Source organism: Anas platyrhynchos, chromosome 19 (genome assembly GCF_047663525.1).
Source record: "Anas platyrhynchos isolate ZD024472 breed Pekin duck chromosome 19, IASCAAS_PekinDuck_T2T, whole genome shotgun sequence".
NCBI lineage: Eukaryota > Metazoa > Chordata > Aves > Anseriformes > Anatidae > Anas > Anas platyrhynchos.
Genome location: NC_092605.1, coordinates 205,708 through 226,464, shown reverse-complemented (window position 1 = coordinate 226,464; position 20,757 = coordinate 205,708). Strand labels below are relative to the sequence as shown.

The 20,757-nt window shown below is 40.5% G+C and overlaps 1 protein-coding gene across 2 annotated transcripts in view; it reads right to left on the bottom strand.

The window, feature by feature from the left end:
* Positions 1-890: 890 nt before the first annotated feature.
* FASN (fatty acid synthase) overlaps positions 891-20,757 on the bottom strand; it is a 45,563-nt gene continuing 25,696 nt past the window's right edge. Inside the window, 24 exon segments of one of the 2 annotated variants that reach the window (NM_001310798.1) lie at positions 3,837-4,051; positions 5,081-5,332; positions 5,451-5,549; positions 6,132-6,352; positions 6,816-7,043; positions 7,551-7,739; positions 9,876-10,115; positions 10,405-10,556; positions 10,709-10,800; positions 11,287-11,438; positions 12,488-12,689; positions 12,980-13,203; positions 14,371-14,493; positions 14,642-14,761; positions 15,314-15,399; positions 15,402-15,411; positions 15,414-15,457; positions 15,460-15,492; positions 16,023-16,173; positions 17,158-17,361; positions 17,707-17,861; positions 17,965-18,083; positions 18,299-18,463; positions 20,340-20,729. In NM_001310798.1, the coding sequence (NP_001297727.1) occupies positions 3,914-4,051; positions 5,081-5,332; positions 5,451-5,549; positions 6,132-6,352; positions 6,816-7,043; positions 7,551-7,739; positions 9,876-10,115; positions 10,405-10,556; positions 10,709-10,800; positions 11,287-11,438; positions 12,488-12,689; positions 12,980-13,203; positions 14,371-14,493; positions 14,642-14,761; positions 15,314-15,399; positions 15,402-15,411; positions 15,414-15,457; positions 15,460-15,492; positions 16,023-16,173; positions 17,158-17,361; positions 17,707-17,861; positions 17,965-18,083; positions 18,299-18,463; positions 20,340-20,729 (3,789 nt within the window). In that variant the 3' untranslated portion in view covers positions 3,837-3,913. 2 annotated transcript variants of the gene reach the window in all.

The window sequence follows — 20,757 nt, the reverse complement described above, 5'->3', positions numbered from 1 at the left end:
CCTTTACAATTAAAGTTCACTGCCTAATCTCACGTTTCTCCCCTCTGCTTTTCTAGCACTTATGGTTGCGATGAATCCTGCTGCAAGAAATAGCTAAGCCTGAAGCTCTTCTGGTTCTTTCCTACCACCTCTTCCACTACCTTCCAGAGGCCTAAGCACTCAGTTCTATTTTGAATACCCAGACTCTCCACCCCTCCCTTTTCCACTTATGCTGTTTCTCCAGGGTTTGTTTTTCCTTTCCTTTGACCCTGATTTGCAGGCAAGGTGTTCGATCTTAACTAATTGCAGGAGTAACAAATGCCTGCTTGCTTTTCACTACTCTATCCTAAATCTTTTGGATTTTACTTGACCTCTCTCATTGCCAAAGACAGAAAGCTTCTCCACGTCAGCTGTCTTGGATAATTGTTTAAAGTCACTTGAGTTCTGTTAATCTATGACACTTCAGGGCTTTTGCCCGTGGCAAAAAAAGTATTTCTTCCCCACAGGAAGCTGGCAGAATACAAAAGCAAAGTCATAGCTTTAGTGCTGACAATTATATCCATTGTTTACCATATGTTCTTGTTCTCTCTTAGGCTATATTGCAGATTCAAGGTTTACTGCACACTATTTCACAATAGCAGTATGTTTTTTGTGAGCCTAATTAAGGCTTCAGGGCCAATAAATGGCTATGTTTTGCAGTCATAAGGAAGACTAGCATGGTGTAGAGAAGCTTCTGAGAAACTAACTGAAAAGGGATGCAGGTATCAATTGACAAGAGATTTCCACTTCAGTTTCACAGGGAAGGGCAAATCTTTGACTTCTCAAAATCAGCAATTGCAGTATTTCATTTTGCATGATGCTGCTATTTTTCCACCCGTCTAGTTAACAGATCACCAAGAAATAACAAGCAATACCAGCGCTAATAAGGTTTTTATTTTTGGCACACTGTTTTCAGTAGCCAGTTACATAATGGGTTACAGGGCAGCAGCTCATAATTAGACAATTATGGGAAAAACAAAACAATAACCTTCTGCTTTTCAAATAATAACAACCACAAGAACATTGAGAGAATAAAGGCTGTAAGTAAATCTTGAGGAACTTCTATTACTAAACCAGTATCTTCAAGCTTTGCCTAGAGGAGACCATGCACATTTATGTTTATACAGAGAACTTGTACAACTCCTGCTCAGAGAGCTGGAACAGCATTAGTCCTTGCTCCCTCCACACAGCCCATTCAGAACTGCACCATTTTCATTCCAAGCTGAACAGCTGGGTCAGACTTGTTAAACACCTCATTTCAGTGCAGAAATATTGTACCTGTTTGATTAAAGTTTAATCACTCCTTTATTTTTCATTCTAGGTTTTAAACATAACCAAGGCAAAAAGGATTATTTCACTCTGTGTGAGGCTCGCTACAACTGCCAGCAGTAAAACAAGAAGGAAAAAATATATATCAGTCCTCATCATTTTTGTTTTACATGGTGTCATATGCTAGGATGTGCATGGATAGCATGCAGTAGATACAATGAAGTCCCATATTATGCACATATGCCCAGTACATATAGCCACTCCTCAGTATCACATTCTTTGCAGATGTAAGGCACCTTCCCCTTCACACATTACCTGCCTGCCTCCTTCCATTGCCACCTAACACCTGATCATCATACCTAACAACTTAATAGCACGTATACCCATTGCCTATCTAGAACTCTCAATGACCTTGAGGTAGATGCTATTAGTCCCATTTTACAGATGGGGAAACTGAGGTGGTAGCATTAATGGCTTATCCAAAACCACAACAATGGAGCCCGAATTAGAATTTGAGAGTTTCCACTTCAGTCCTGTGGGTGTGTGGTTTGGTTGCATCTAAGGTACTAAAATCATGGCAACAAGAAGCCATGCTTCAAAATAATATTAAAGTCTTCTTTATTATTGTTATTTCTACAGATCCAAATTAGATATGCCAGCAGCAGCTTTACCTTTATATCAAGAAATGAGAGATTTCAAATAAAAGTTAGGATTAAAAAAAAATAGAGAATAAGACAAAAAGCCAACCAGTGATCAATTCTCTTTAATTCTAGGAGAGCCGAAGAGAAAAACATTCTTTAGACCAAAAAAAAAAAAATAATAAAAGAAAGAAAGGAAGAAAGAAATAAAGAAGAACAAGATTTATTCTGGAAATGCTTTAAGCTGACATTATGTTGTTTGTATTTCAGATTTCACAAAAGAAATACCTTAAAAAACTAAAACCAGTTAACCCAGCCACTATCCACAGAGGGTAGTACAAGCAAAAAACACTAGGTCAGAACCTGAGTGAGGAGTCCGCTGTTCCTCTCACTACAATGCTCCTGTACTAACAGGATACTTCACTGGGGAATGAATACACAAAGAACTGGGGATTAAGCAGTTCTGGGAGGCACAATAATGCCTCCTACTTGGTACCTTGTTGCTATCCTGGTCTCCTCTGTATCATAAGTGTAGCAAGGATTTACTGATTTTGGAAAGGACAGATCCAACAAAGCAAAGGCATTTTTTTTAAATTGTATTTTTACGTAAGTTTCCTTAAAAAAGGTACTATATCCTAAAATCACGCCGAACTGATAAATTAGCTAAGTTATGTAGGATCTCCCATCTCATTGCCAAGAGAAAAAAATCAATACCCAAGGCTTAAGTGAGCCCTGTGCTAAATAAAATATGCAGGGGCTTTGGGTAGATGCTTGCATGTTTGCCTGAGCTTCAGTTATGGGAGAGCAGGGGTAGGAGGACTTGTACAGTTATCGATGAAGAACTCTCTTCCCCCTGACACTCCAAATGGCTGGTTGGGTGGAGAGACTGGAGGTGGGAGGGAATAAAGGTGAAGCAATAGTAATGCTTTACTATGGTTCTGGTAAAGCATAGAACAGAACCTTGCACAAATATAAACCGAGTACATCTCTAGGGACAGCTCTGCCTGTTTTTATCAGCTCAAGTTAATGCTGTTCAATACAGTTGCATCTGTTGAACCATCCATACTGCCCCCCACTCCTCTCTCTTCTCAAAAGAGAGAATTATGGCAAGAACGCTGCCTTCTACCATTTCCTTTCTGAACAGGGCAGGGTGTGTGTGTGGGGGGTGAAAAACAAACAAAAAACCACAACCACGGAACAAAACAAAAAGCACACAAAACCAACCAACCAAAACAAAACAACAAAAAACACCAAATAAACAACAAATAAACAGGCTGTTCCAAAGATGCACTTTGGTTTAAAAAATTGGTAACTTTCCCTTGTAGAATAGATCTACCCCTCCAAAATGTATGTTTTTCTCCGGTACCCATGATAAATTAAAACCAAGCAAGAAGGCTCTGGTTTGACACAATAAATACTTAGAATATATCAAATTAAAAAAAAGAAAAAGGAAAAAAAAGAAAAAAAACAACACAGTTACAAAAGCCTCAATGGAATTCTCTTTCTGACCTAACTACAGACAGATTCTTCACAGACAACAGGTATCTCCGAAATCAGCTGCAGCTCCCCTCTCTGCTCACTGGGCTTGGTCAACAAGTGCTACCACTTACCCTTTGGAATACTGTTAAGACAAAACAACACAGAGCACAAGAAATCTACTGCTAAATTTGTTTTTCATACTGCCAAAGGTGTAGGAAGCAACCATCAGTGGGGAACCCTCACAGCAGTGCACAGTGACAGAGTCACAGCACTAATGTAACATGGACAGGGATAAAACAAATCATAAAAAGGGAAAAAGGAGAGAGAACCCATAAAAGTTGTGAAAGAAGAGTGAGTGAGTGAGAAAGACCAATCAAATGCAGCTGGACTTCCCAGTTCTGGCAGCAGAGCAGATGAGATGTTGAACAACAGGAAGAGTTCCTTGGGGTCTGTCATAACAAGGAATGTTGTTGGCATTTTCTTCACCATTGACAGTAAGTGAGCAGAACTTAACCCTCTCTGACACTGACACGTGGTTCTGCCAGTGAGCTGTGGATGATCCCAATAATTGATTCAACACCATCTCCCTCCAATAAGGTGCGGTGATCCCCTTCAATGACATGGACAGACACTTTTCCATCACATACCTGTACAGATGCAAAACAGAAAAAAAAACTTTACATTCTCAATTTACAATGAGCTAACCACCTGGCTGTTTTGGGTTTGTCAGTGTAAGTTACTCGTATTTTACACCACTGTCTCTACCAATTTAATTGAAAACATGACCAGTTTTACTCTGATGCATTTTTCATAGATCAGCTACAGGACACTGTTTGGAACTCACGTTTTAAAGCACTGTAGTTTGGCAGCCTGACAGGTGACCCACTCAAATATAAGCTGGGCAGGAAGACAACCAATATGATACCGATAGAATAATTTACCTACTATATCAAAGAATGACTGAAGTAGCTACTTCCAATCTCTTAAGAAAACCAAATAACCCTCCATTTATCTTTCTCCTGCCATCCCCATGCCTCTTCTTTTGAGGGCATTATGGAACTTTAAATCACATTTCATATTAGCTTGGAATCAAGAATGAATGCAAGTCAGAAGTCTGAAGGGGCAGAAGGTGCTAGGAGAAGAAAAGTAATTCTGAAAATCTTTTACTGTACAGATACCAGGAAAGAGTCCACAAAGCGTAACTAAGAAAAAGCTGCCTCTGTTGTCAGAGGGCTGACATTCGCTCTTCAAAGTCTACCCTCATGCAGAAGCCAAACTTTAGGGGTCTACAGTCAAAAAAAAACAGAGTCTCAAAGTTACTTCTGTTGAGTCACATTCTTCTAGTATCTTTATCATCTATTTAGGTCATGTATCTTTATTGTCTTATTTATTGTCTGTTTAGGGAGCTACAAGAATTAGCTACAGAAAACAGATTATCCAATATAGAGGCTAGACCTCCTTGCTCTTCCTGCCCTGAGAAAAATGTATGGAACCAATCAACTTATTTGCTTCTTGAGTCTTTACTTCTTGTTAGAGCATGATAGCTGCAGAATAACTATTTCTTTCAGTTAGGTTTCATCTTTCTACCCTTCTGTAAGAATGGTTTTCCATGCTTTTCTTTTATTCTCCCAACTCCTAGGGAAACCTCAACAGCCAACAGGAGGCCTCAAACTGACCTCAGAGAGTCTGTAGTCTCCACCCAGACCTTCTTCATATTCATTGTGAGTCTTCGCCCGCATCAGTGTCACATTCCCATGATACTTTGACTCTGGTATATACTTGTCAGCAGCCTTCAGCTTGTGGTAAAAGGAAGCAGCTGCAAAGCTGAGTGCTTCACGATTGATGTTTTTATGAATCTGAGTTATCAGGTCAGCAGCAGCATTGACACGAGCCTCCAGATCTTTCAAGGGCAAAAGAATCTCCAACAGCTAGAAATAATAACATTTTTTTTTGTTTAAGTCTCAATATCTGGGAATTAATGTACATTAAAAATAACAAAACAAAACATCCACATCCCTCCTTTGCAATATAAGAAACAAGCATTACCTTATTATATTCAATGCCTGTAAACTGCTGAACAAAGGCACACAATGCTTCTGTCTCCAGTGCAGCCTCATTTCCTTGGGCCAGCTTGGCTCTGTAGCTCTGGAAAAGCAAGCAGTAAAGAGCTATCAAAAGAACTATATACCTGAGCTTGAATGCTAGATAAAAACAATTCTAGAACAAAGGACTTTGAATTGGAAAAGAAGGCAGGGGGAGAAGAAACCAACAAATAGTGAAACCAAAGCTTGGTACACAGGAAAGATACCTTAAGGACAGAATAGAAAGCACATCTACAGGTGGCAATTACCAAGAATCTAGGATCTTTCTAGTATCTCCTAGAAAGCACAATTAAAATGGAAAGGAAGGCTTAAGGAGGGTTTCCTAGCACCCCTACATTAGGATCTTGTCTTGAGGGCTCCATACTAATATTATTATTTACCATGGCAAGAGCAGCATTTGTGGGTCAGCCCTAGCCAGTTATTGAAGACCACCCCCTACATGCTTCCACTCTTTAGCCATCCTTAAGCATCCACTATCTATAGCTCTGTCCCAACTTCTCCAGCAAGAAAAGTCTCAGCTTTTCAGATAGTTCATATCTAGAATATTAAGCTCCCAGTAAGTATCCAATCCTCCCTGACGACAGATGATGGTCTCCACATTGAAGATTTTCTTTGCATTTCTTACCTGAGTGTAAGCTGCCACAAAGGAATGAGACCCATCAAAGAGGAATAGACTGTTGAGTGCATGGGAGGCATTTTGTTGTCCTTGCAGCTGGGAGCACATTTCAAAAGCTACACAGGCACCAAAAGAGTATCCAGCAATGCGGTAAGGTCCTTCAGGCTGTATCTGCTTCATACAGTCAATGTAATAGGATGCCAGACTCTGTATGCTGTCCAAGGGAGCAGCTAGAACATGAAAGCAAGTTAGAAACAGTCAGGTGAAACAGACATTAGCAGAGACAATTATGTTTTCGTGAACATAGAAACAACCTCATTAGAAACATCCACATTATTTTAAAGGTAATCTTCTAAATCACAGTGAGCAACCTATATTACGGACAAGGAACAGCAATGCTTCTAGTTTCCAAAGACAGGTAGAACACTAAGCCTTGTTTTTCTCCCACGTGTTTACCTGCTGGCAGGGACTCAATGAAATATCTAATTTTTCCATTTTCCCCATGCACAAGCTTTTCAGTCTAACCTAATACTTCTCATTATCTGGGGTTGTTAGACACAACCCTGTGTGGACTGTAGGTACTGATGCTTGATCCTCTGAGTTTAAGTGTCCAGAAACAAAACTCCTTCTACAAGGGAACTGAAGTTCAAAACGTTAGATTTACAAATTCAAGATACTGAAGAACTGAGATACCTTTTGTGCACTGGAGCCCATAGCATGGCATATGAAGTCTGGAAGCGAGAGTGTAGAAAACTGCAATGGATCCCTCAATGGGGTGAACAAGGAAAAGAGGGCGCTCTGTGCTCTGAACATCATTGAGACGGGTAATTGTTGGCCCTTCTGGATTCACCAGCAAGTTGTTCAAATCTAATTTTGGAGGCTCGCCTGGGCCTGTCTTCAACAGTTGGGATGGCTTCAGCTCTTTGAAGGAAAGCACACCAGAAAAACACAGTTAGATACAGGATCAGAGTCTTGGTCTTGTACCATAACCCTAAAAGAGGTGCTCATGGTTGCTCAGATTAGCCCATTGGCTCACAAAACCAAGGCACAGACATAAGGATCTTTCTACCATCATGTGCTCTGTGGCAACTGTATATGCTTTTAGCTTACAGTAAACATGATGTTATGTCGTTTATTCCTACAGATACACACATACAACTGCTTAAGAGTATCCATTTAGGCAGATACTATCCAGGCAGCAAGACAGCTTTCACAATCTCTTATGCTCTTCCCCTGGAACTGGTAGACCTAATCCAATGTCAGTGCATTTCAGCAATATGTCTGTCATATAAAAGCTTTTCAGCTATAATAATCTTATTTCATGGCTTGATAGCGGCTTATGTCACCAGAGATGAAAACAATGGGTTGAGTGCTTAGTTACTTATACTCAGATGACTGGTAGCAACCCTAATCCAGGCACTATACTACCCTCTGCTGTCCCGGACTTGGAGGAAAGTTCACGAAGTTTGTTGATTGTAAGAAGTCGGATTTCTCTCATGGTCATAATGATGTCGTAGTCTCTCTCCAGTGTCTGGCGCACCTCCACACCCATCAAGGAATCCAGGCCCAAGTCTGCTAATGTGCTGTCAGCATTCAGACTACTCACGTCTCGGACACCTGAGGAAAAAAACAGCAGACAAGTGAAAGATCAATTTCTTTTCAGCTCTAGGCCTCTCTTCTCAGCTTTTCTGTTTTTCTTCAAACCTGAATAAACTTCAGCTACAGAGCAGAATTTACCACTCAGGATCATCTAATGCTTTCAAAAATTACTTCTACAACCCACATCTGGTCATATGGGATCTAGTCTTTAGGGTACGTGTGAAATGTACAGAACTTTATGACAGGGAATACATTAATCCCAGCTACATTAGTGTTTCAGCTCTATACAAAGTTTAGAACAGCTACCTAGAGAAATTTCACATACTGAAGACTGTAACTGAAACCACAGTCTTAGGCCTAACACAATCCTAGGTTACGAGATGAGATTGAAACAGTTAGCAGTGGCAATGATGGCTTATTGCAACACTTGATGCTTATCACATTAGAAAAACTGACTTTTCTTCCAGTCTTAATTCCCTCTTCTCCATCAGTTTTGCGCTGTTCACATCTCTCATCCTTTCCTTACCTGAAAAAAGGCTTCTCATAATAACACCTGTACCCATAGCTTTTCCTCTCCCGCTCCACCTTATCCTGACCCATGTTTCCACCCTTAGGCTTCTCACTTATTTCTCCCTTCATCATCTTCAGCCACTCTCTCCTTCCAAACAAACCCTACAGTCGGTACAATTTCCCAGACAATCCCATACATTTCATATAACTTCTAAAAGCCATGAATGTTTTCTGCAATCAAATTTGGTGTTAGTTATTAGACACAATTCTTTAAGTAACCCTCAGGAGACTGTCTAATTTTAGTGCCTCTTTTGTTAGGAAAGAAAAGATCGGTATACACTTCTGTTTGGAAGGGAGACAACTGAAGTGGGACATAGTAGAATTGGCAGAGATTATTCACTTTCAACGCAAGAACAGGGGACGCTGTGGTAAAAGGAAGCAGGTTCAAAACAGACAGACATTGCATTTCTTATAACACACAGTTCAGCTATGGTTCACATGGGATCACACAGAGCTTATAAGAGAATACACTACAAGTTAATTACTAAGAACATAAAAGCCACTTTTTGCAGCGTGGGGAATTCCCAAGCTGAGTGTTTTCAAATCTGGAGTAGCACTCAAGGCATTAATCAAATATGTGCTCCCAGAATTTTCCCCTTGGAGGCTGTTCCTATTGATTCTCCACTTGGAGAAAGGCACCAGTCCACTCTAAACAAAACCCAAGGGACTGAAATAAGTGCGCACGTGTACAGAAACACACTATGGGAGATAAGCACACACTCAACAAGCTGTATTGTTGGAGACAATGAAAGAGAAGGAGCAGCTTAAAGACAAATAATCCCCCAGTCCACTCCCTACAAACACCACTAGCACAACATGCCCACACCACAGCAATCACAGGGAGATGCTGAACAGAGCACCTGCAACAGCACAACTGCGTTCCAAAAGTGTTGACATGTAGACACTGCCCAGCAGTGCTTGCTCTAGAGACCTGGCAGGATAAGGGAAAATGGACGTTGCCCACTGTTCCTATTGGTTTCTCCATTTGGGATGTCATGTTAGGCCAGCCCTAACAAAACCCTGAAGCTCTCTCCAAAAGGGAGAGGACTAAAAGAAAAGAAAAAATAAGAGAAAAACAGCTGACTCCAAAGAACAATAAATTAAATAGAGGTAAGTGGAAAAGATGAATAAAAATACATTTTTTTTACATAAAGGGCAGATGGGGAATCAGAGGTGAATCATTGCATTTAACAGACCACTCCAAAAACCACCCACCCCTCTGAAAGCGGACCAGAAGTCACTGGCTGCTGCCCAGTCATAGCTGGGTGGCAGCAGGAGGGAATCAAGCTTTTGGGCGCTATTGGACACAAAATACTGGAACCATGCACCTCCAGTTTCACCCCATCATGCTGTTCTCAGGTTCTCATGCAAACTGCTATCGAACTAAGCGTATCAACAGTATCCCCATGTCTGCTTCAGCAAAGGATGCTTCTAGAAGCAATCAGAGGATGAGGTACTTTACATCAGCCCTCGCTTTCCTCCAAACAGCAGTTGAAAAACAATATTCCCCTCAGAACATACCGGAGAAATACCACTTCTAGAAAAATCAACTCCAACTATGCAATTGCTAGGCTTTGCATTTACCAATGATGTGAGCAACAGCTTCTACAAGATCCCGTTGATTGCTTCCTTCGCTTTTCACAGAGACCTTCTCTGCTAGGACAAAACTGGACACGACAGGATGAGATTGATTCAGGAAGGTATCGAGCACCTCCAGGCATGAGCTGATTTGCTGGGGAATGGTTCCCCCAATCACAACATCTGTGTTTCCCACTGTCTTCAGGATACCCACATCACCAATGGCCCCCCATTGGATTGCCAGGCCTGTAGGAAAAAAATCAGAAGGAAGAAAACACTAGGCAACTAACTAAAACACATGGCAGCAACAAAAGGGAGTTAAAAACAGCTTAAGCAAATGCCTGCATTTCCTTTGTACTGTTAAACAGTCAGTGTTCATTCATGCATGAACGACTAAGGTTAACAGCTAGGATGGGAAATAGTCTTCAACATTCATTATCATCCTAGAGACAAGTGTACAAATTTCTGGTGAATTGGTTCTCCTCTGGATGTTTGATGGAATAGATTTTTTCTGGGCAATAAATAGTCATCTTACCTGGGAGTCCATCATGATGTCGCTGCTCACAGATACGCTCCATGGCAGAATTGGCAAAGCCGTAATTACTTTGCCCAGCATTTCCTCTTCCACAGCTTACAGAGGAAAACACAACAAAATAGTCCAGATCTGGACACTTCTTACGAGTCACCCTTGGAATGGAGAAGGAGACAAAGAAACCCATCAGAAAAGCCTGCTAACTATGTGTTGCTGTGGAAGGCTAATGTAAGACTAAAATGACTAAGTTTGATCAATTCTGTAACCGTAAAACTAGTTCATATTTATCCCTTCTACAGATACGTACCAGTCCAGATGAAGGGTGCCCGAATACTTGGCCTTGTTGACCTCCCAGAATAATTCTGGGGTCTGATTTTCAATCATGGCATCTCTAAGGACCTATTGGAAGGGTTTAAAACAAGAACAAAACAAAAAATCAGTATAATCTCCAGTTTAAATTTGCCATGTTTTTTGAGATACGAAAGGATATCACTACACAATGGATTTCTGTAACTTTACAACACAGATGTAGCCTAGATCTCCTCAAATTGCAACAAAGCCAACATAGTTTGTGTTAAGTCTACTCTTTCCAGTATTGCCACTGCAGTCTTCAACTATCAAGTTCTGCATAGTGTTTTTCTTGTCCCCGGGAGTTATGGGCAATATTCACCTGATCAAAGAACTAAGCTGGCTGGCTGCATACTGCTGCTTCCCAGGTCAAGGGGTCAGACCCATCAGCCTTTATTTATTCATCAGGTAAGGAAGGGCCAAACAAAGTGCTCTTTGAAACACAAAGAGATAATCTAAAACCTGAACTGCCCTCAGTACAGAAGCCACTTTAATGGCTGCTGTCTCTTAAAAGTCCTAATTATTTTTGGCACTTACCACAGCCAAATTAAAGATGCCCCCAACTGGTCCAAGCCGCAAAGCTTCTTCTATCAATAGCTGTGTTCCTTCTAGTGTTCCAATATCACTAGTAGATACCAACACTTGGATTCCCAGTGCCTTCCATTCTCTAACGCATTTAGCCTGGTAGCCTACCAAAAAAAACAAAACCACAGTGAACGATGTCTACGATGAAGCATTCAGACCATTAAGCTTTTATTAGTGGGCTTCCTACAATTTTCTGACTAGATAGGGAGCGAATAGCTAAATAAGTCCCAATTAAGCTACAAAAGAAAAACTGAACAAAACCTGAATAGTAGATAGAAATCACTTGAGTTTCAGAAGTATCCTAAACAGATCACAGTGTGGACAAGGGATTTGGAAGAACATTTGGAGGATAGGGTGCAACACTGAAGTGAAATAAACTTAAGAATTTGCGTAATGAGACAGTAGAGTGGCTAGATTAGAGCAAGACAACCATCAGTAGTGGCACAACCAAAACTTGAAAAGTACAAAAGGATCTGATTTGTATGTTTGCATAAGTGGTGCAATTGTTAACTTGCCAATAGAAAGAAGAAAGCTGTAAACACAGAAAGAAGTTATGGCTGAATTTGTATAAGGAAACATTTAAGACTACCACTGATAAGAAATCTTGGTACTGAGACTGTAATCAACCTAATGGCTCAAAACTGAGTAATAAAACTAACTGGTGTTACCAGACAGTAGGGCACATCTTTCTAGATTAGTTATCTGAAGGAGCAGAAGCAAGCATCCACACTGAGAACTTGAGGGATAGAGTATCTTTAGTAAGGTGTTTACAGGTCTTTTCTTGTGGCATGCAAGCCACCATGCTACAGCTATTGGACAAGGCAACGAGGTAGCTGGATACAGACATTATAGAGGGGGTAAGGGTAAAAGCTACAGAAAAAATCCTGGGTAAGGAAGAAAAAGGCAAACATGGATTGATAGAATTAAGAAGTATACAAAAGAAGAAAGAAGCAGTAGTAAAAAAAGAGGCAGACTTAAAAAGTACTTCTTCCTTTAGAATGAAGGGGATGACAGCTTCTTGAAAGTGAGAGAATATACACAAGTGATCAAGACATTCCTGTTTGTTGATAAGACACTTAAAATGGAATGTAACAATAAACTGAGGTCAGCTAAAAGGCAGTTACGTTCCCCATCTTTTATGGTTTTTGCTTACCAGTTCGTATGCCAGAACGAGATGTCAGGACAAGCTTCTGTGCTCCTCTCTCAATTAGCCACTGTGCCAACTCAAGCCCAAATCCTCCTAGGCCCCCTGTGATGATGTAAGACTTGGTCGGTGGACAGGAAGTTCGGGAGATGGCAGAGAGTTTGACTGGTTCAGACCTTCTTAAAGGATATTGCTTCTCCTCTTCTTGGACCTTCCACAGCAAAACAAAACCAAATCAAACCACCAAAAAGCAAGTTAAGTTTGGATACACAAACATTTCCCGTCTTTCCACATGCTCCTCCTGTCAATTGGGAGTCAAACTTGTACACTGAGTGACAGACTTGACAATGTTACATACATTCTAGTGTCAGTAGCAAAAGCTGTAAACCTGTGCTGTTTTGGTTACACAACTTCAAGTCAAACTGGATCAGAATATCCCATATAGTACCTACAGAGGATTACAGATGCATCAGAGAATCAAAAAAAATATTATGCCCTTACCTTTATCATAACTTTGCCAATGTGTTTTCCCTGTGCCATGAACCTGAAGGCAGCTTCTACCTCGTCTTTGTTGAAGACTGTACTTCTCAGGGGCTTTACCACACCATTTTCTATGCCTTTTGTCAACAGCTTTGATACTACTTCCCACTCTTCGTTTGATTCTCCAAAGATTGAATCCAGTAGGATCCCATGAAATGACACATTCTTGAGGAAAAGAGCCATTCCTGGAAAAAGCAACTTTGTTATTACCTGATGCTGCTGCCATTTTAAAATGGAGTCTATCTTCTGCTTCACAAATGTTTTTGTGTAGCTTGGTAGTGTAAAACTGAAGAGTAAAGCAGTCATTAGTTGCTAGAATCCCATGTTTTTCAGAACACATTCTTGCATATACTCTCTTAAAGCTATATTAATTAGGTTGTAATATTACAAGTAGACCAGTTTAACAGAAACCCCACCTATAAAAACAGTTTCAAAATAACAAGCTAATACATTGTCAGTCTGATATTAAAAAAGATGTTTTGTATATAGTGCCATCTGAGTCAGAAGTCACAGAGGAACTGGAATCCCATATACATCCCGTCCTTCTCCAGCAGGAAACTCTTCTCCATACAAAGCTTTCACTGATGCTATAGTCTTTTGAAATTTACTTAGAATTAGAAAGTATACTGTCAACACTTGTTATATGCAATTGTTCTCCAAGAAGCTGTGGATGCCCCATCCCTGAAGTGTTCATGGCTAGGTTGGACAGGGTTTTGACAACCTCATCTAGTGGAAGGTGCCCCTAACCGTGACAGGGTGATTGGAACTCCGTTATCTTTAAGGTCCCTTCTTACCCAAACCGTTCTATGGTTCTGTGATTCTATGATTTGCTACTTTTACAGTGCACTAATCTACTACAAATAGACACGTGTCATCCCAATAAGTTTATAAATCTTGTCTAACAGATCTAAGAAATTTAAAAACAAAGAGACAGTGGTAAACTGGTAAACTGTGTCATGTGAAGCAAAAGCTGCTTCTTACTACCTTTCAAGCCAAACTCTTTGTGGGCAACACATCCTACATTGATTATAAAGAAAGACTTCAGGAAAGATCACTCACTTATTTTGCATGTTTTATGAAGGCTTCTAGAAAAATGCTGAATGCTTCTCCAAGAAGGAATTAATGGAAAAGGCTAGAGAAATTGTTAGTGATAGAAGCAATGCAAATTTTGCAGTGATGTATTTAACATATGGCTTGTAAAGCCAAGGCAAAATTCCTATTTATGAAATAAATGTTTCAGCTAAAAAGCTTTTTCTAAATTTGAAGATTAGCCTGCGTTACGATAGTAAGTAGGTTGTGCTGTCATGCTTGCTTAAACATAACAAAAGGTATTTCCTGATGCCTCATCTTACCAAGCTGACTGTTGTTAGACAGATCAAATTTGCCTATTTCCAAAAAGCGCCCATGTTGAGCAAGACACCGCAAACTGGCTTGGAGCTTTTCTTCTGCCAAGGAATTCAGCACAAGGTTGACACCTGCAATGAAAGAAGAAGCAACATCATTAAACTCAACTCTGTGGAGAGCCTACCCCTGTTTTATAGTGATCCCTTTTGTCTTCAGAAAGTGCAAATATTTAACGTGGCACAGCTAACTAAAGAAGGAAAAATAATTTTGAGTTCAAACCTTTTCCATTGGTAACTCGTAATACATGTTGCTCAAAGGTAGTATTTCGGGAGCTGGCAAAGCTATTAGCATCCAGCTGTGGGAACCTTGCTTGGAGGTATTGGCGTTTCTCAGCAGAGCCTAGAAGTACAAGAGAAGTAGATGACTGAATGATGTCAGTACTTTTATGTTAATTCTTTAGTGATGAAAACAATCCATTTTCATCTTTGAGGTCTCAAGAAAAGATTTGCAGTCTAAGGAGCCACCAAGCAGGTGGTTCAAAGCTCTCAGGCTCTCAAGGTGTCAAATGTTAGGACAGAGACTAGTCATTTATGGGACACAGAAATGACCAGAAATAGACGAAGCCTTACAACAGACACTCTTTGATCACATCACTGAATTTAAAATGAAGCAATTTTGTTCTCCCATACTTCTGAATTACATAATATACAGAAGGTAGACAATTTTTCTGTGCTGTGAAAATTTCTAGCATATAGTCAGTAGCTGGTTTTGCTATGTATCCCTTCCTCAGACTAGAAACTAGGTCAAGGTAGCAGCAGATCATGCTTGGGAGAAAAAATTATGTACGTAAATATATTTTTTATATACGTGTGTACACATATAACAAAAAATATGTAGGCGTATACATACACACACATATACATTTAATAAAACTGGATTCTCAGTACCCACCTACAGTAGTAAACACACGGCAGCCCATGCTCAGGGCAATGGCAATGGCTGCTTGGCCCACACCTCCTGAGCCAGAGTGAATAAGGATACTCTCACCCTTCTTCATACCACCTCGAACCACCAAGGCATAATAAGCAGTGGCATAAACCACAGGCACCGAAGCTGCTTCTTCCAGAGTCCTAAGAAGCAAAGTGAAGGGGAGAAGAGATCTTTACCCTTGGAAGCCTCCCAGATTCTCCTGATGAAGTTTGCTTTTCAGCAATAGGAAGGTTAAACTGTCAAGATAGACCAAAGAGTATAAACGGTTCTCAACAATACGATAGATTACCACAGTGGCCAAGCACAGCTAAGGGCTTTATTCTTCTACAGAAGTATTTCAGTAACTCACCAGTAACATAATCAACACCAAAAATCTTTGCATATACCAAAACATAAGGAGCTAAAAGACCAAGAAAGAGACAAAAAAATAGTACAAACCACTGCAGAAAAACAAAACAAAAACAAACAAAAAACCCACAGTGCTCAGCTCCTGCAGCGAATCAGATGACTGAGCCAAATCCTACTCAGGAGACTATACCTCTATTATCATTTCCCTGAGTAGAATCTACTTATTATGCAGTCCTGTGGTCAGATCAGGGTTGTCATTAGCCTCAGGCAGCAAGGCAAATCTTACCCACATACATGAAACAGAAAACATAAGATGACCTACCAGTTTTTAGGGACTTCCCATAGAAACCTCTTGTTACAGTCTACCACTGTTGCCAGCCCTTTTGCTGACACCAATCCCATCACCCTTCTTCCAGCCATGTCCCGTCCTGAGAACTCCATGCCCAGCATGCACTGCTGTGAAGCCCAGTTACCTGAAAGAAGGTAAACATCTTTTACAAATGAAAACTTCTCTTTTTAAATCTTTTCGTAGAGAATTTACTGAAATAGTAGTCCATGAAAGCTGGAACCCTAGAGACAGAAAAAATGCTAAGATTTGTCTATTATGTACTCAGTACATAAGCCACCACAGTTAATCTCTCATTCTTAAGAACAAGAATAGCAGAAAATAACATGGTCTCATTAAATTTCACTCTCTGTCCTTGATCATATTGCTTTAGTTTCCAGCTTGCATCTGAGAAGCTTCACTGAAACATCCTGTTTCAATGACACCTTTTTTTGCTCTGCAAAAAAGAACAATACATAAACTAGAAAGGGTAATTACAGAGAAAACAGGTTTACTGCTAAGTCTTTGTTTCTGTGAACACACACTTTAGGAAGAGACTAATTTCAGTCACGAAGGAAAACACAGCCCTAGTCAAAGTCACTCATAAAAGTCTCCAAACATAGTTTTTACTTTGTTTAAATGAAGCTTCAAAACCATTTCACAGACATTACATTAATCCTTAACTCCCTACCACGCAAGATGATAATCTACATTTCATATACAGCAGATACCTCACCTTGTGTTTTTCTCCCCTAAAAGCAAAACATGGCCAGCAGCATGGCAGCATGAAACTTCAACATTCTCAACTTGGTATGTACCTTACCCATCTCTGGAACCTTCAAAATTTCACCTCATGCTTGGTATCTATGCAATGGGGCTAATGTTTCTTTCACAGCATTTTACCAATTCTGCCGTGTGAAAAATGGGGCTATAAGTGGAAGTAGAACATGCAAGTTTTTGGTGCATAGTCCTGAAGTATGGCTATACTTCCTTTTCAAAAGTGTACTTTCTTGCTAAACAAAAGTTGATATATACTTTATCCGTTGCATAAATAAAATTAATGAAGTTATGTGAATAAATTCTATCATAGTAATATATGAATACTTTTTCTTCTAGTGTAATTTTAGCTTACCAGGGATAGCATCTGGAGAAAGCTTTCCTGTGGCCAGCATAATGTCCCGGAAATTAAGAGATGCATAGTAGACTTTACAGAGCTGAACATCTGGATTAGTTGTGTAGAAGTGCTGAAGGGGGGAAACAATCCAATGAAGGGATGAGAGATCTCCACGTGTCAACGCATTGACGTAGGCATATTCTGTCAACTCCTGAGGTTGTCCTGCAGAAGGAAGAACAGATTAACTTTATAACTTTATACACATTAACACACTTTCCAGAGTGAGTAAACTCCATGTGTAATTGCTGCCTTTTCCTCTATTTGCTCTCCCCACAAAGCTCTTACTTACCCTGCAATTCTGCCTATACCCTAAATACTTTATCCTTCTTCCTGGTACCAGAGCATGCTACTATTCAGTCTGAGCTAGAAAGGAAGAATTCCAAATTATCCACTTATTAAATAATAAGAAAAAATGTGGGAACAATAGCTACTCATAGTCTATGAAAGTCCATTCATACTCTATTATTATAAGCTCTACAAGTGATCCTTAAACCTCAAAGCAGTTACCTTGCTGCAATGGGAGATGCCTGAAGGAGCCCCACTTTCCATCGCGATACACATTCATCACCAGATCTCTCTGAACAATCTCCTGCATCTCCAGAGAAGAAAGACTAATGGATGGGACAGCTGATGAAGGGTTCAAGTTGGAAACGAACACACACCTAGAAGCCAAGAGTTGTCATTATGTTAGTTTTGGTGTAAGACTGAAAAGAATCTAAGAGAAAAACATCTCTCCAACTGTGACTCAAGGGCATGCTTTTGTACCTGACTCTGTGGCCTTCTGCTTCCAGGCGAAGACAGTTCACCATGCCCAAAATTCCTGAGTTCCCACAGCTGGTGGCAGTCAACCACACAGGCTGCTCCGATTGGTCGGCCAAGATCTCCTACAAGACAAACCCCAGACTGTTTTGCCAGGAACCTCAGAAAGGAAACACCCCTTGTATCCTTATGGCAGAGATGAATCAATTGTACTTTAAGAAAAGCAACTGAACAAATACATACTCTTTTTTTCCCCCCACAACCCCAATACTTCTAAATATCTCGTTAAGAAAGTGTAATGATTTGGAAAGCCAAATGTCCAAAACACAGGAATTCTCACCTTTAAGGATTCAACCCACTTATAATGAGTCTCATCTATTGGGAGAAAAATGGGTGTTTTGGCAGGGGATTGCCGGCGACACAGGAAAATAACTGAGCCAAAGAAAGATCTCTTCATTGCAATCATATTCAGTGAGGCCTTGCTGAATAAGCCTTCCCATTGTGCCTGTCAAATCACATACAACAACAATTAAAGTTTGTGATGTTTCTTTTAAATCAATTAAAACTACAAACCACCATCTATACTCCTTGCTGAGTCTCCCTGAAGACTGCCTCACTGGAAACAATAGGCCCTGTCCTCTGTTTTCTTGCTTTTGCTGGAAATTTTGGTGTTAGCTCTGTACTGTCTCAGTATAAATACATATTTGTTTAACGTAGCAGTATTTTATCCATGTCTAGACTATTCCTTCTTCCCTAAAATCCCTAAAATATCCTCTGAATGCAGTAGTACAAAGCCCTGGTTAGGCAACTTGCCTTACTATACTATGAGATATGCAAAAATCAGCAGTAACCACGTTGTCACATCCCATACAGGATTTGAATGTGCCTAAAATTTAATTTCAGCAGTCTAAGAAAGGCACATCTTCAGGGACAAAAAGAATGTACAAATCCCAGCAGAGAAAATAACAGAAAGGGAAAACACTGAGTTTATATATTACTAATTTAGGTTGTGTAAGCCCTATCTGCAATAGAAAAAGTGGGACAGAGGAGGCACAAAAAGAAACCACGAATCACCTAAATTCTTCAATCCTGTGAGAGGGAAGGGAAAAGCCTGGAAGCAACAAATTTGAAGCAGGGAAGGAGCACCTATATGCTTAAATTACATCGAAACAACACTTCAGAAAAACAAGAGAATGAAAACACATGCGTGATATGTGCAGGAGCACTGAGGCTCTACAATTTTAATCATATAAAGATGACTACAAGCTATATAAAACAGCAGGATGCTTTGACAGTGTGATATGTGATATCAAGGATTATGGAAAGTTTTCTGGACAGGGACACTGTAATAACTCTAAGACCCATTCTTGCCTCCATATTGTAGTGAGTGGGGCTACATCTGACTGGCCACTGGCCAATAGTGGTGTTCCCCAGGGCTCGATTCCAGAGCCAGTTCTGTTCAACATTTTCATCAGCAATTTGGATCCAGGAGTTGAATGGTTCAATACATCCTCAGCAAGTTTACTGATGATACTAAACTGGGAAGTGTGGTTGACTCCCCTGTGGGACAAGAGGCCTTGCATAATGTTCTGGACAGACAGAAGCACTGGGCAGTTCCCCCTCCTGTTTATATGCTTCCTTCAAGTACTGGAAGGCTGCAATGAGGTCTCCCTGGAGCTTTCTCTTCTCTAAGCTGAACAAGCTTCCCTCAACCTTTCTTCAGAGAAGAGGTGCTCTAGCCCTCTGATCATCTTAGTGGCCCTCCTCTGTACTCATTCCAAGTGCTCCACATCCTTCGTGTGCTGGGGGCCCCAGGCCTGAACGCAATATTCCAGGTAGGGTCTCGCAAGACCAGAGTAGAGGGGGACAATCACCTCTCTCTCCCTGCTGGCCACCCCTTTTTTAATGCAGCCCACCACAGCTGGCCTTCTGGGCTGCAAGTGCGTGCTTAACTATTACGTACAGTCTCACTTCCTTTTTGATATTAGAGCTGGAGGAATGATATTCTGACACTGAAGCCTTTTAAGATCCTACAGTGAAAAAGCTGTACCCTCTAGCCCAACAATGCATCATGTTATTTTAGCTATAACTGAGTTGTCCTGGCCAATGCCTTCCTAGAGATTATATAGATATACGCATGACAATGACTAATTTTTAATGCATAAAGAAAGGCATTCCTGATTGACTTAGTTGTTTACTCTTCCAATCTAATCTGTGGCAATTGACAACTCTTTTCTTCTGAAGTAGTATTCCTTAAACATATTCTTACAGAGAGCCTCAAGGGAAATCAACATCTACTCAATATTCACCACAAAAAAGTATGCAAGCAGCAGACTCCAGACTAACCACTGAGAAAACATTTGTCCTTCCAGGATATTTACCTGAGACAGGAAGCTATGCTTCTGCTGTAGGTCTGGGCTTGTAAGGAAGCTGACGATTTCTCCAAGAGTTTCTCCTTGAAGAAGGGTGTGTAGCAAAACAAACCCTCCTTCTTTCACTGCAGCTGCCAAGTTAGAGACAATTTTAGTGGTGTTCCCTAGGACATTTGTTGAACAGTTGTATACCACCAGGTCAGCATTGCTCAGGTTTCCAGAAGGAGGGTTAGACGGATCCCACTGGCTAAAAGAAATTCCAGCATCCTGTAGCTCTGTTTCATTAGCTGAAAGAGCTTCAAGGGTGCAATCGGTGGCAATGTAGTCCAGGTGCAATAGGGGTTGAGTATTCAGAATACTCGTGACACGAGAGAACAGATGTCCATTTCCTGCAAGAGCCTGTTAGAAAAGAAAGGAATTGGAAATG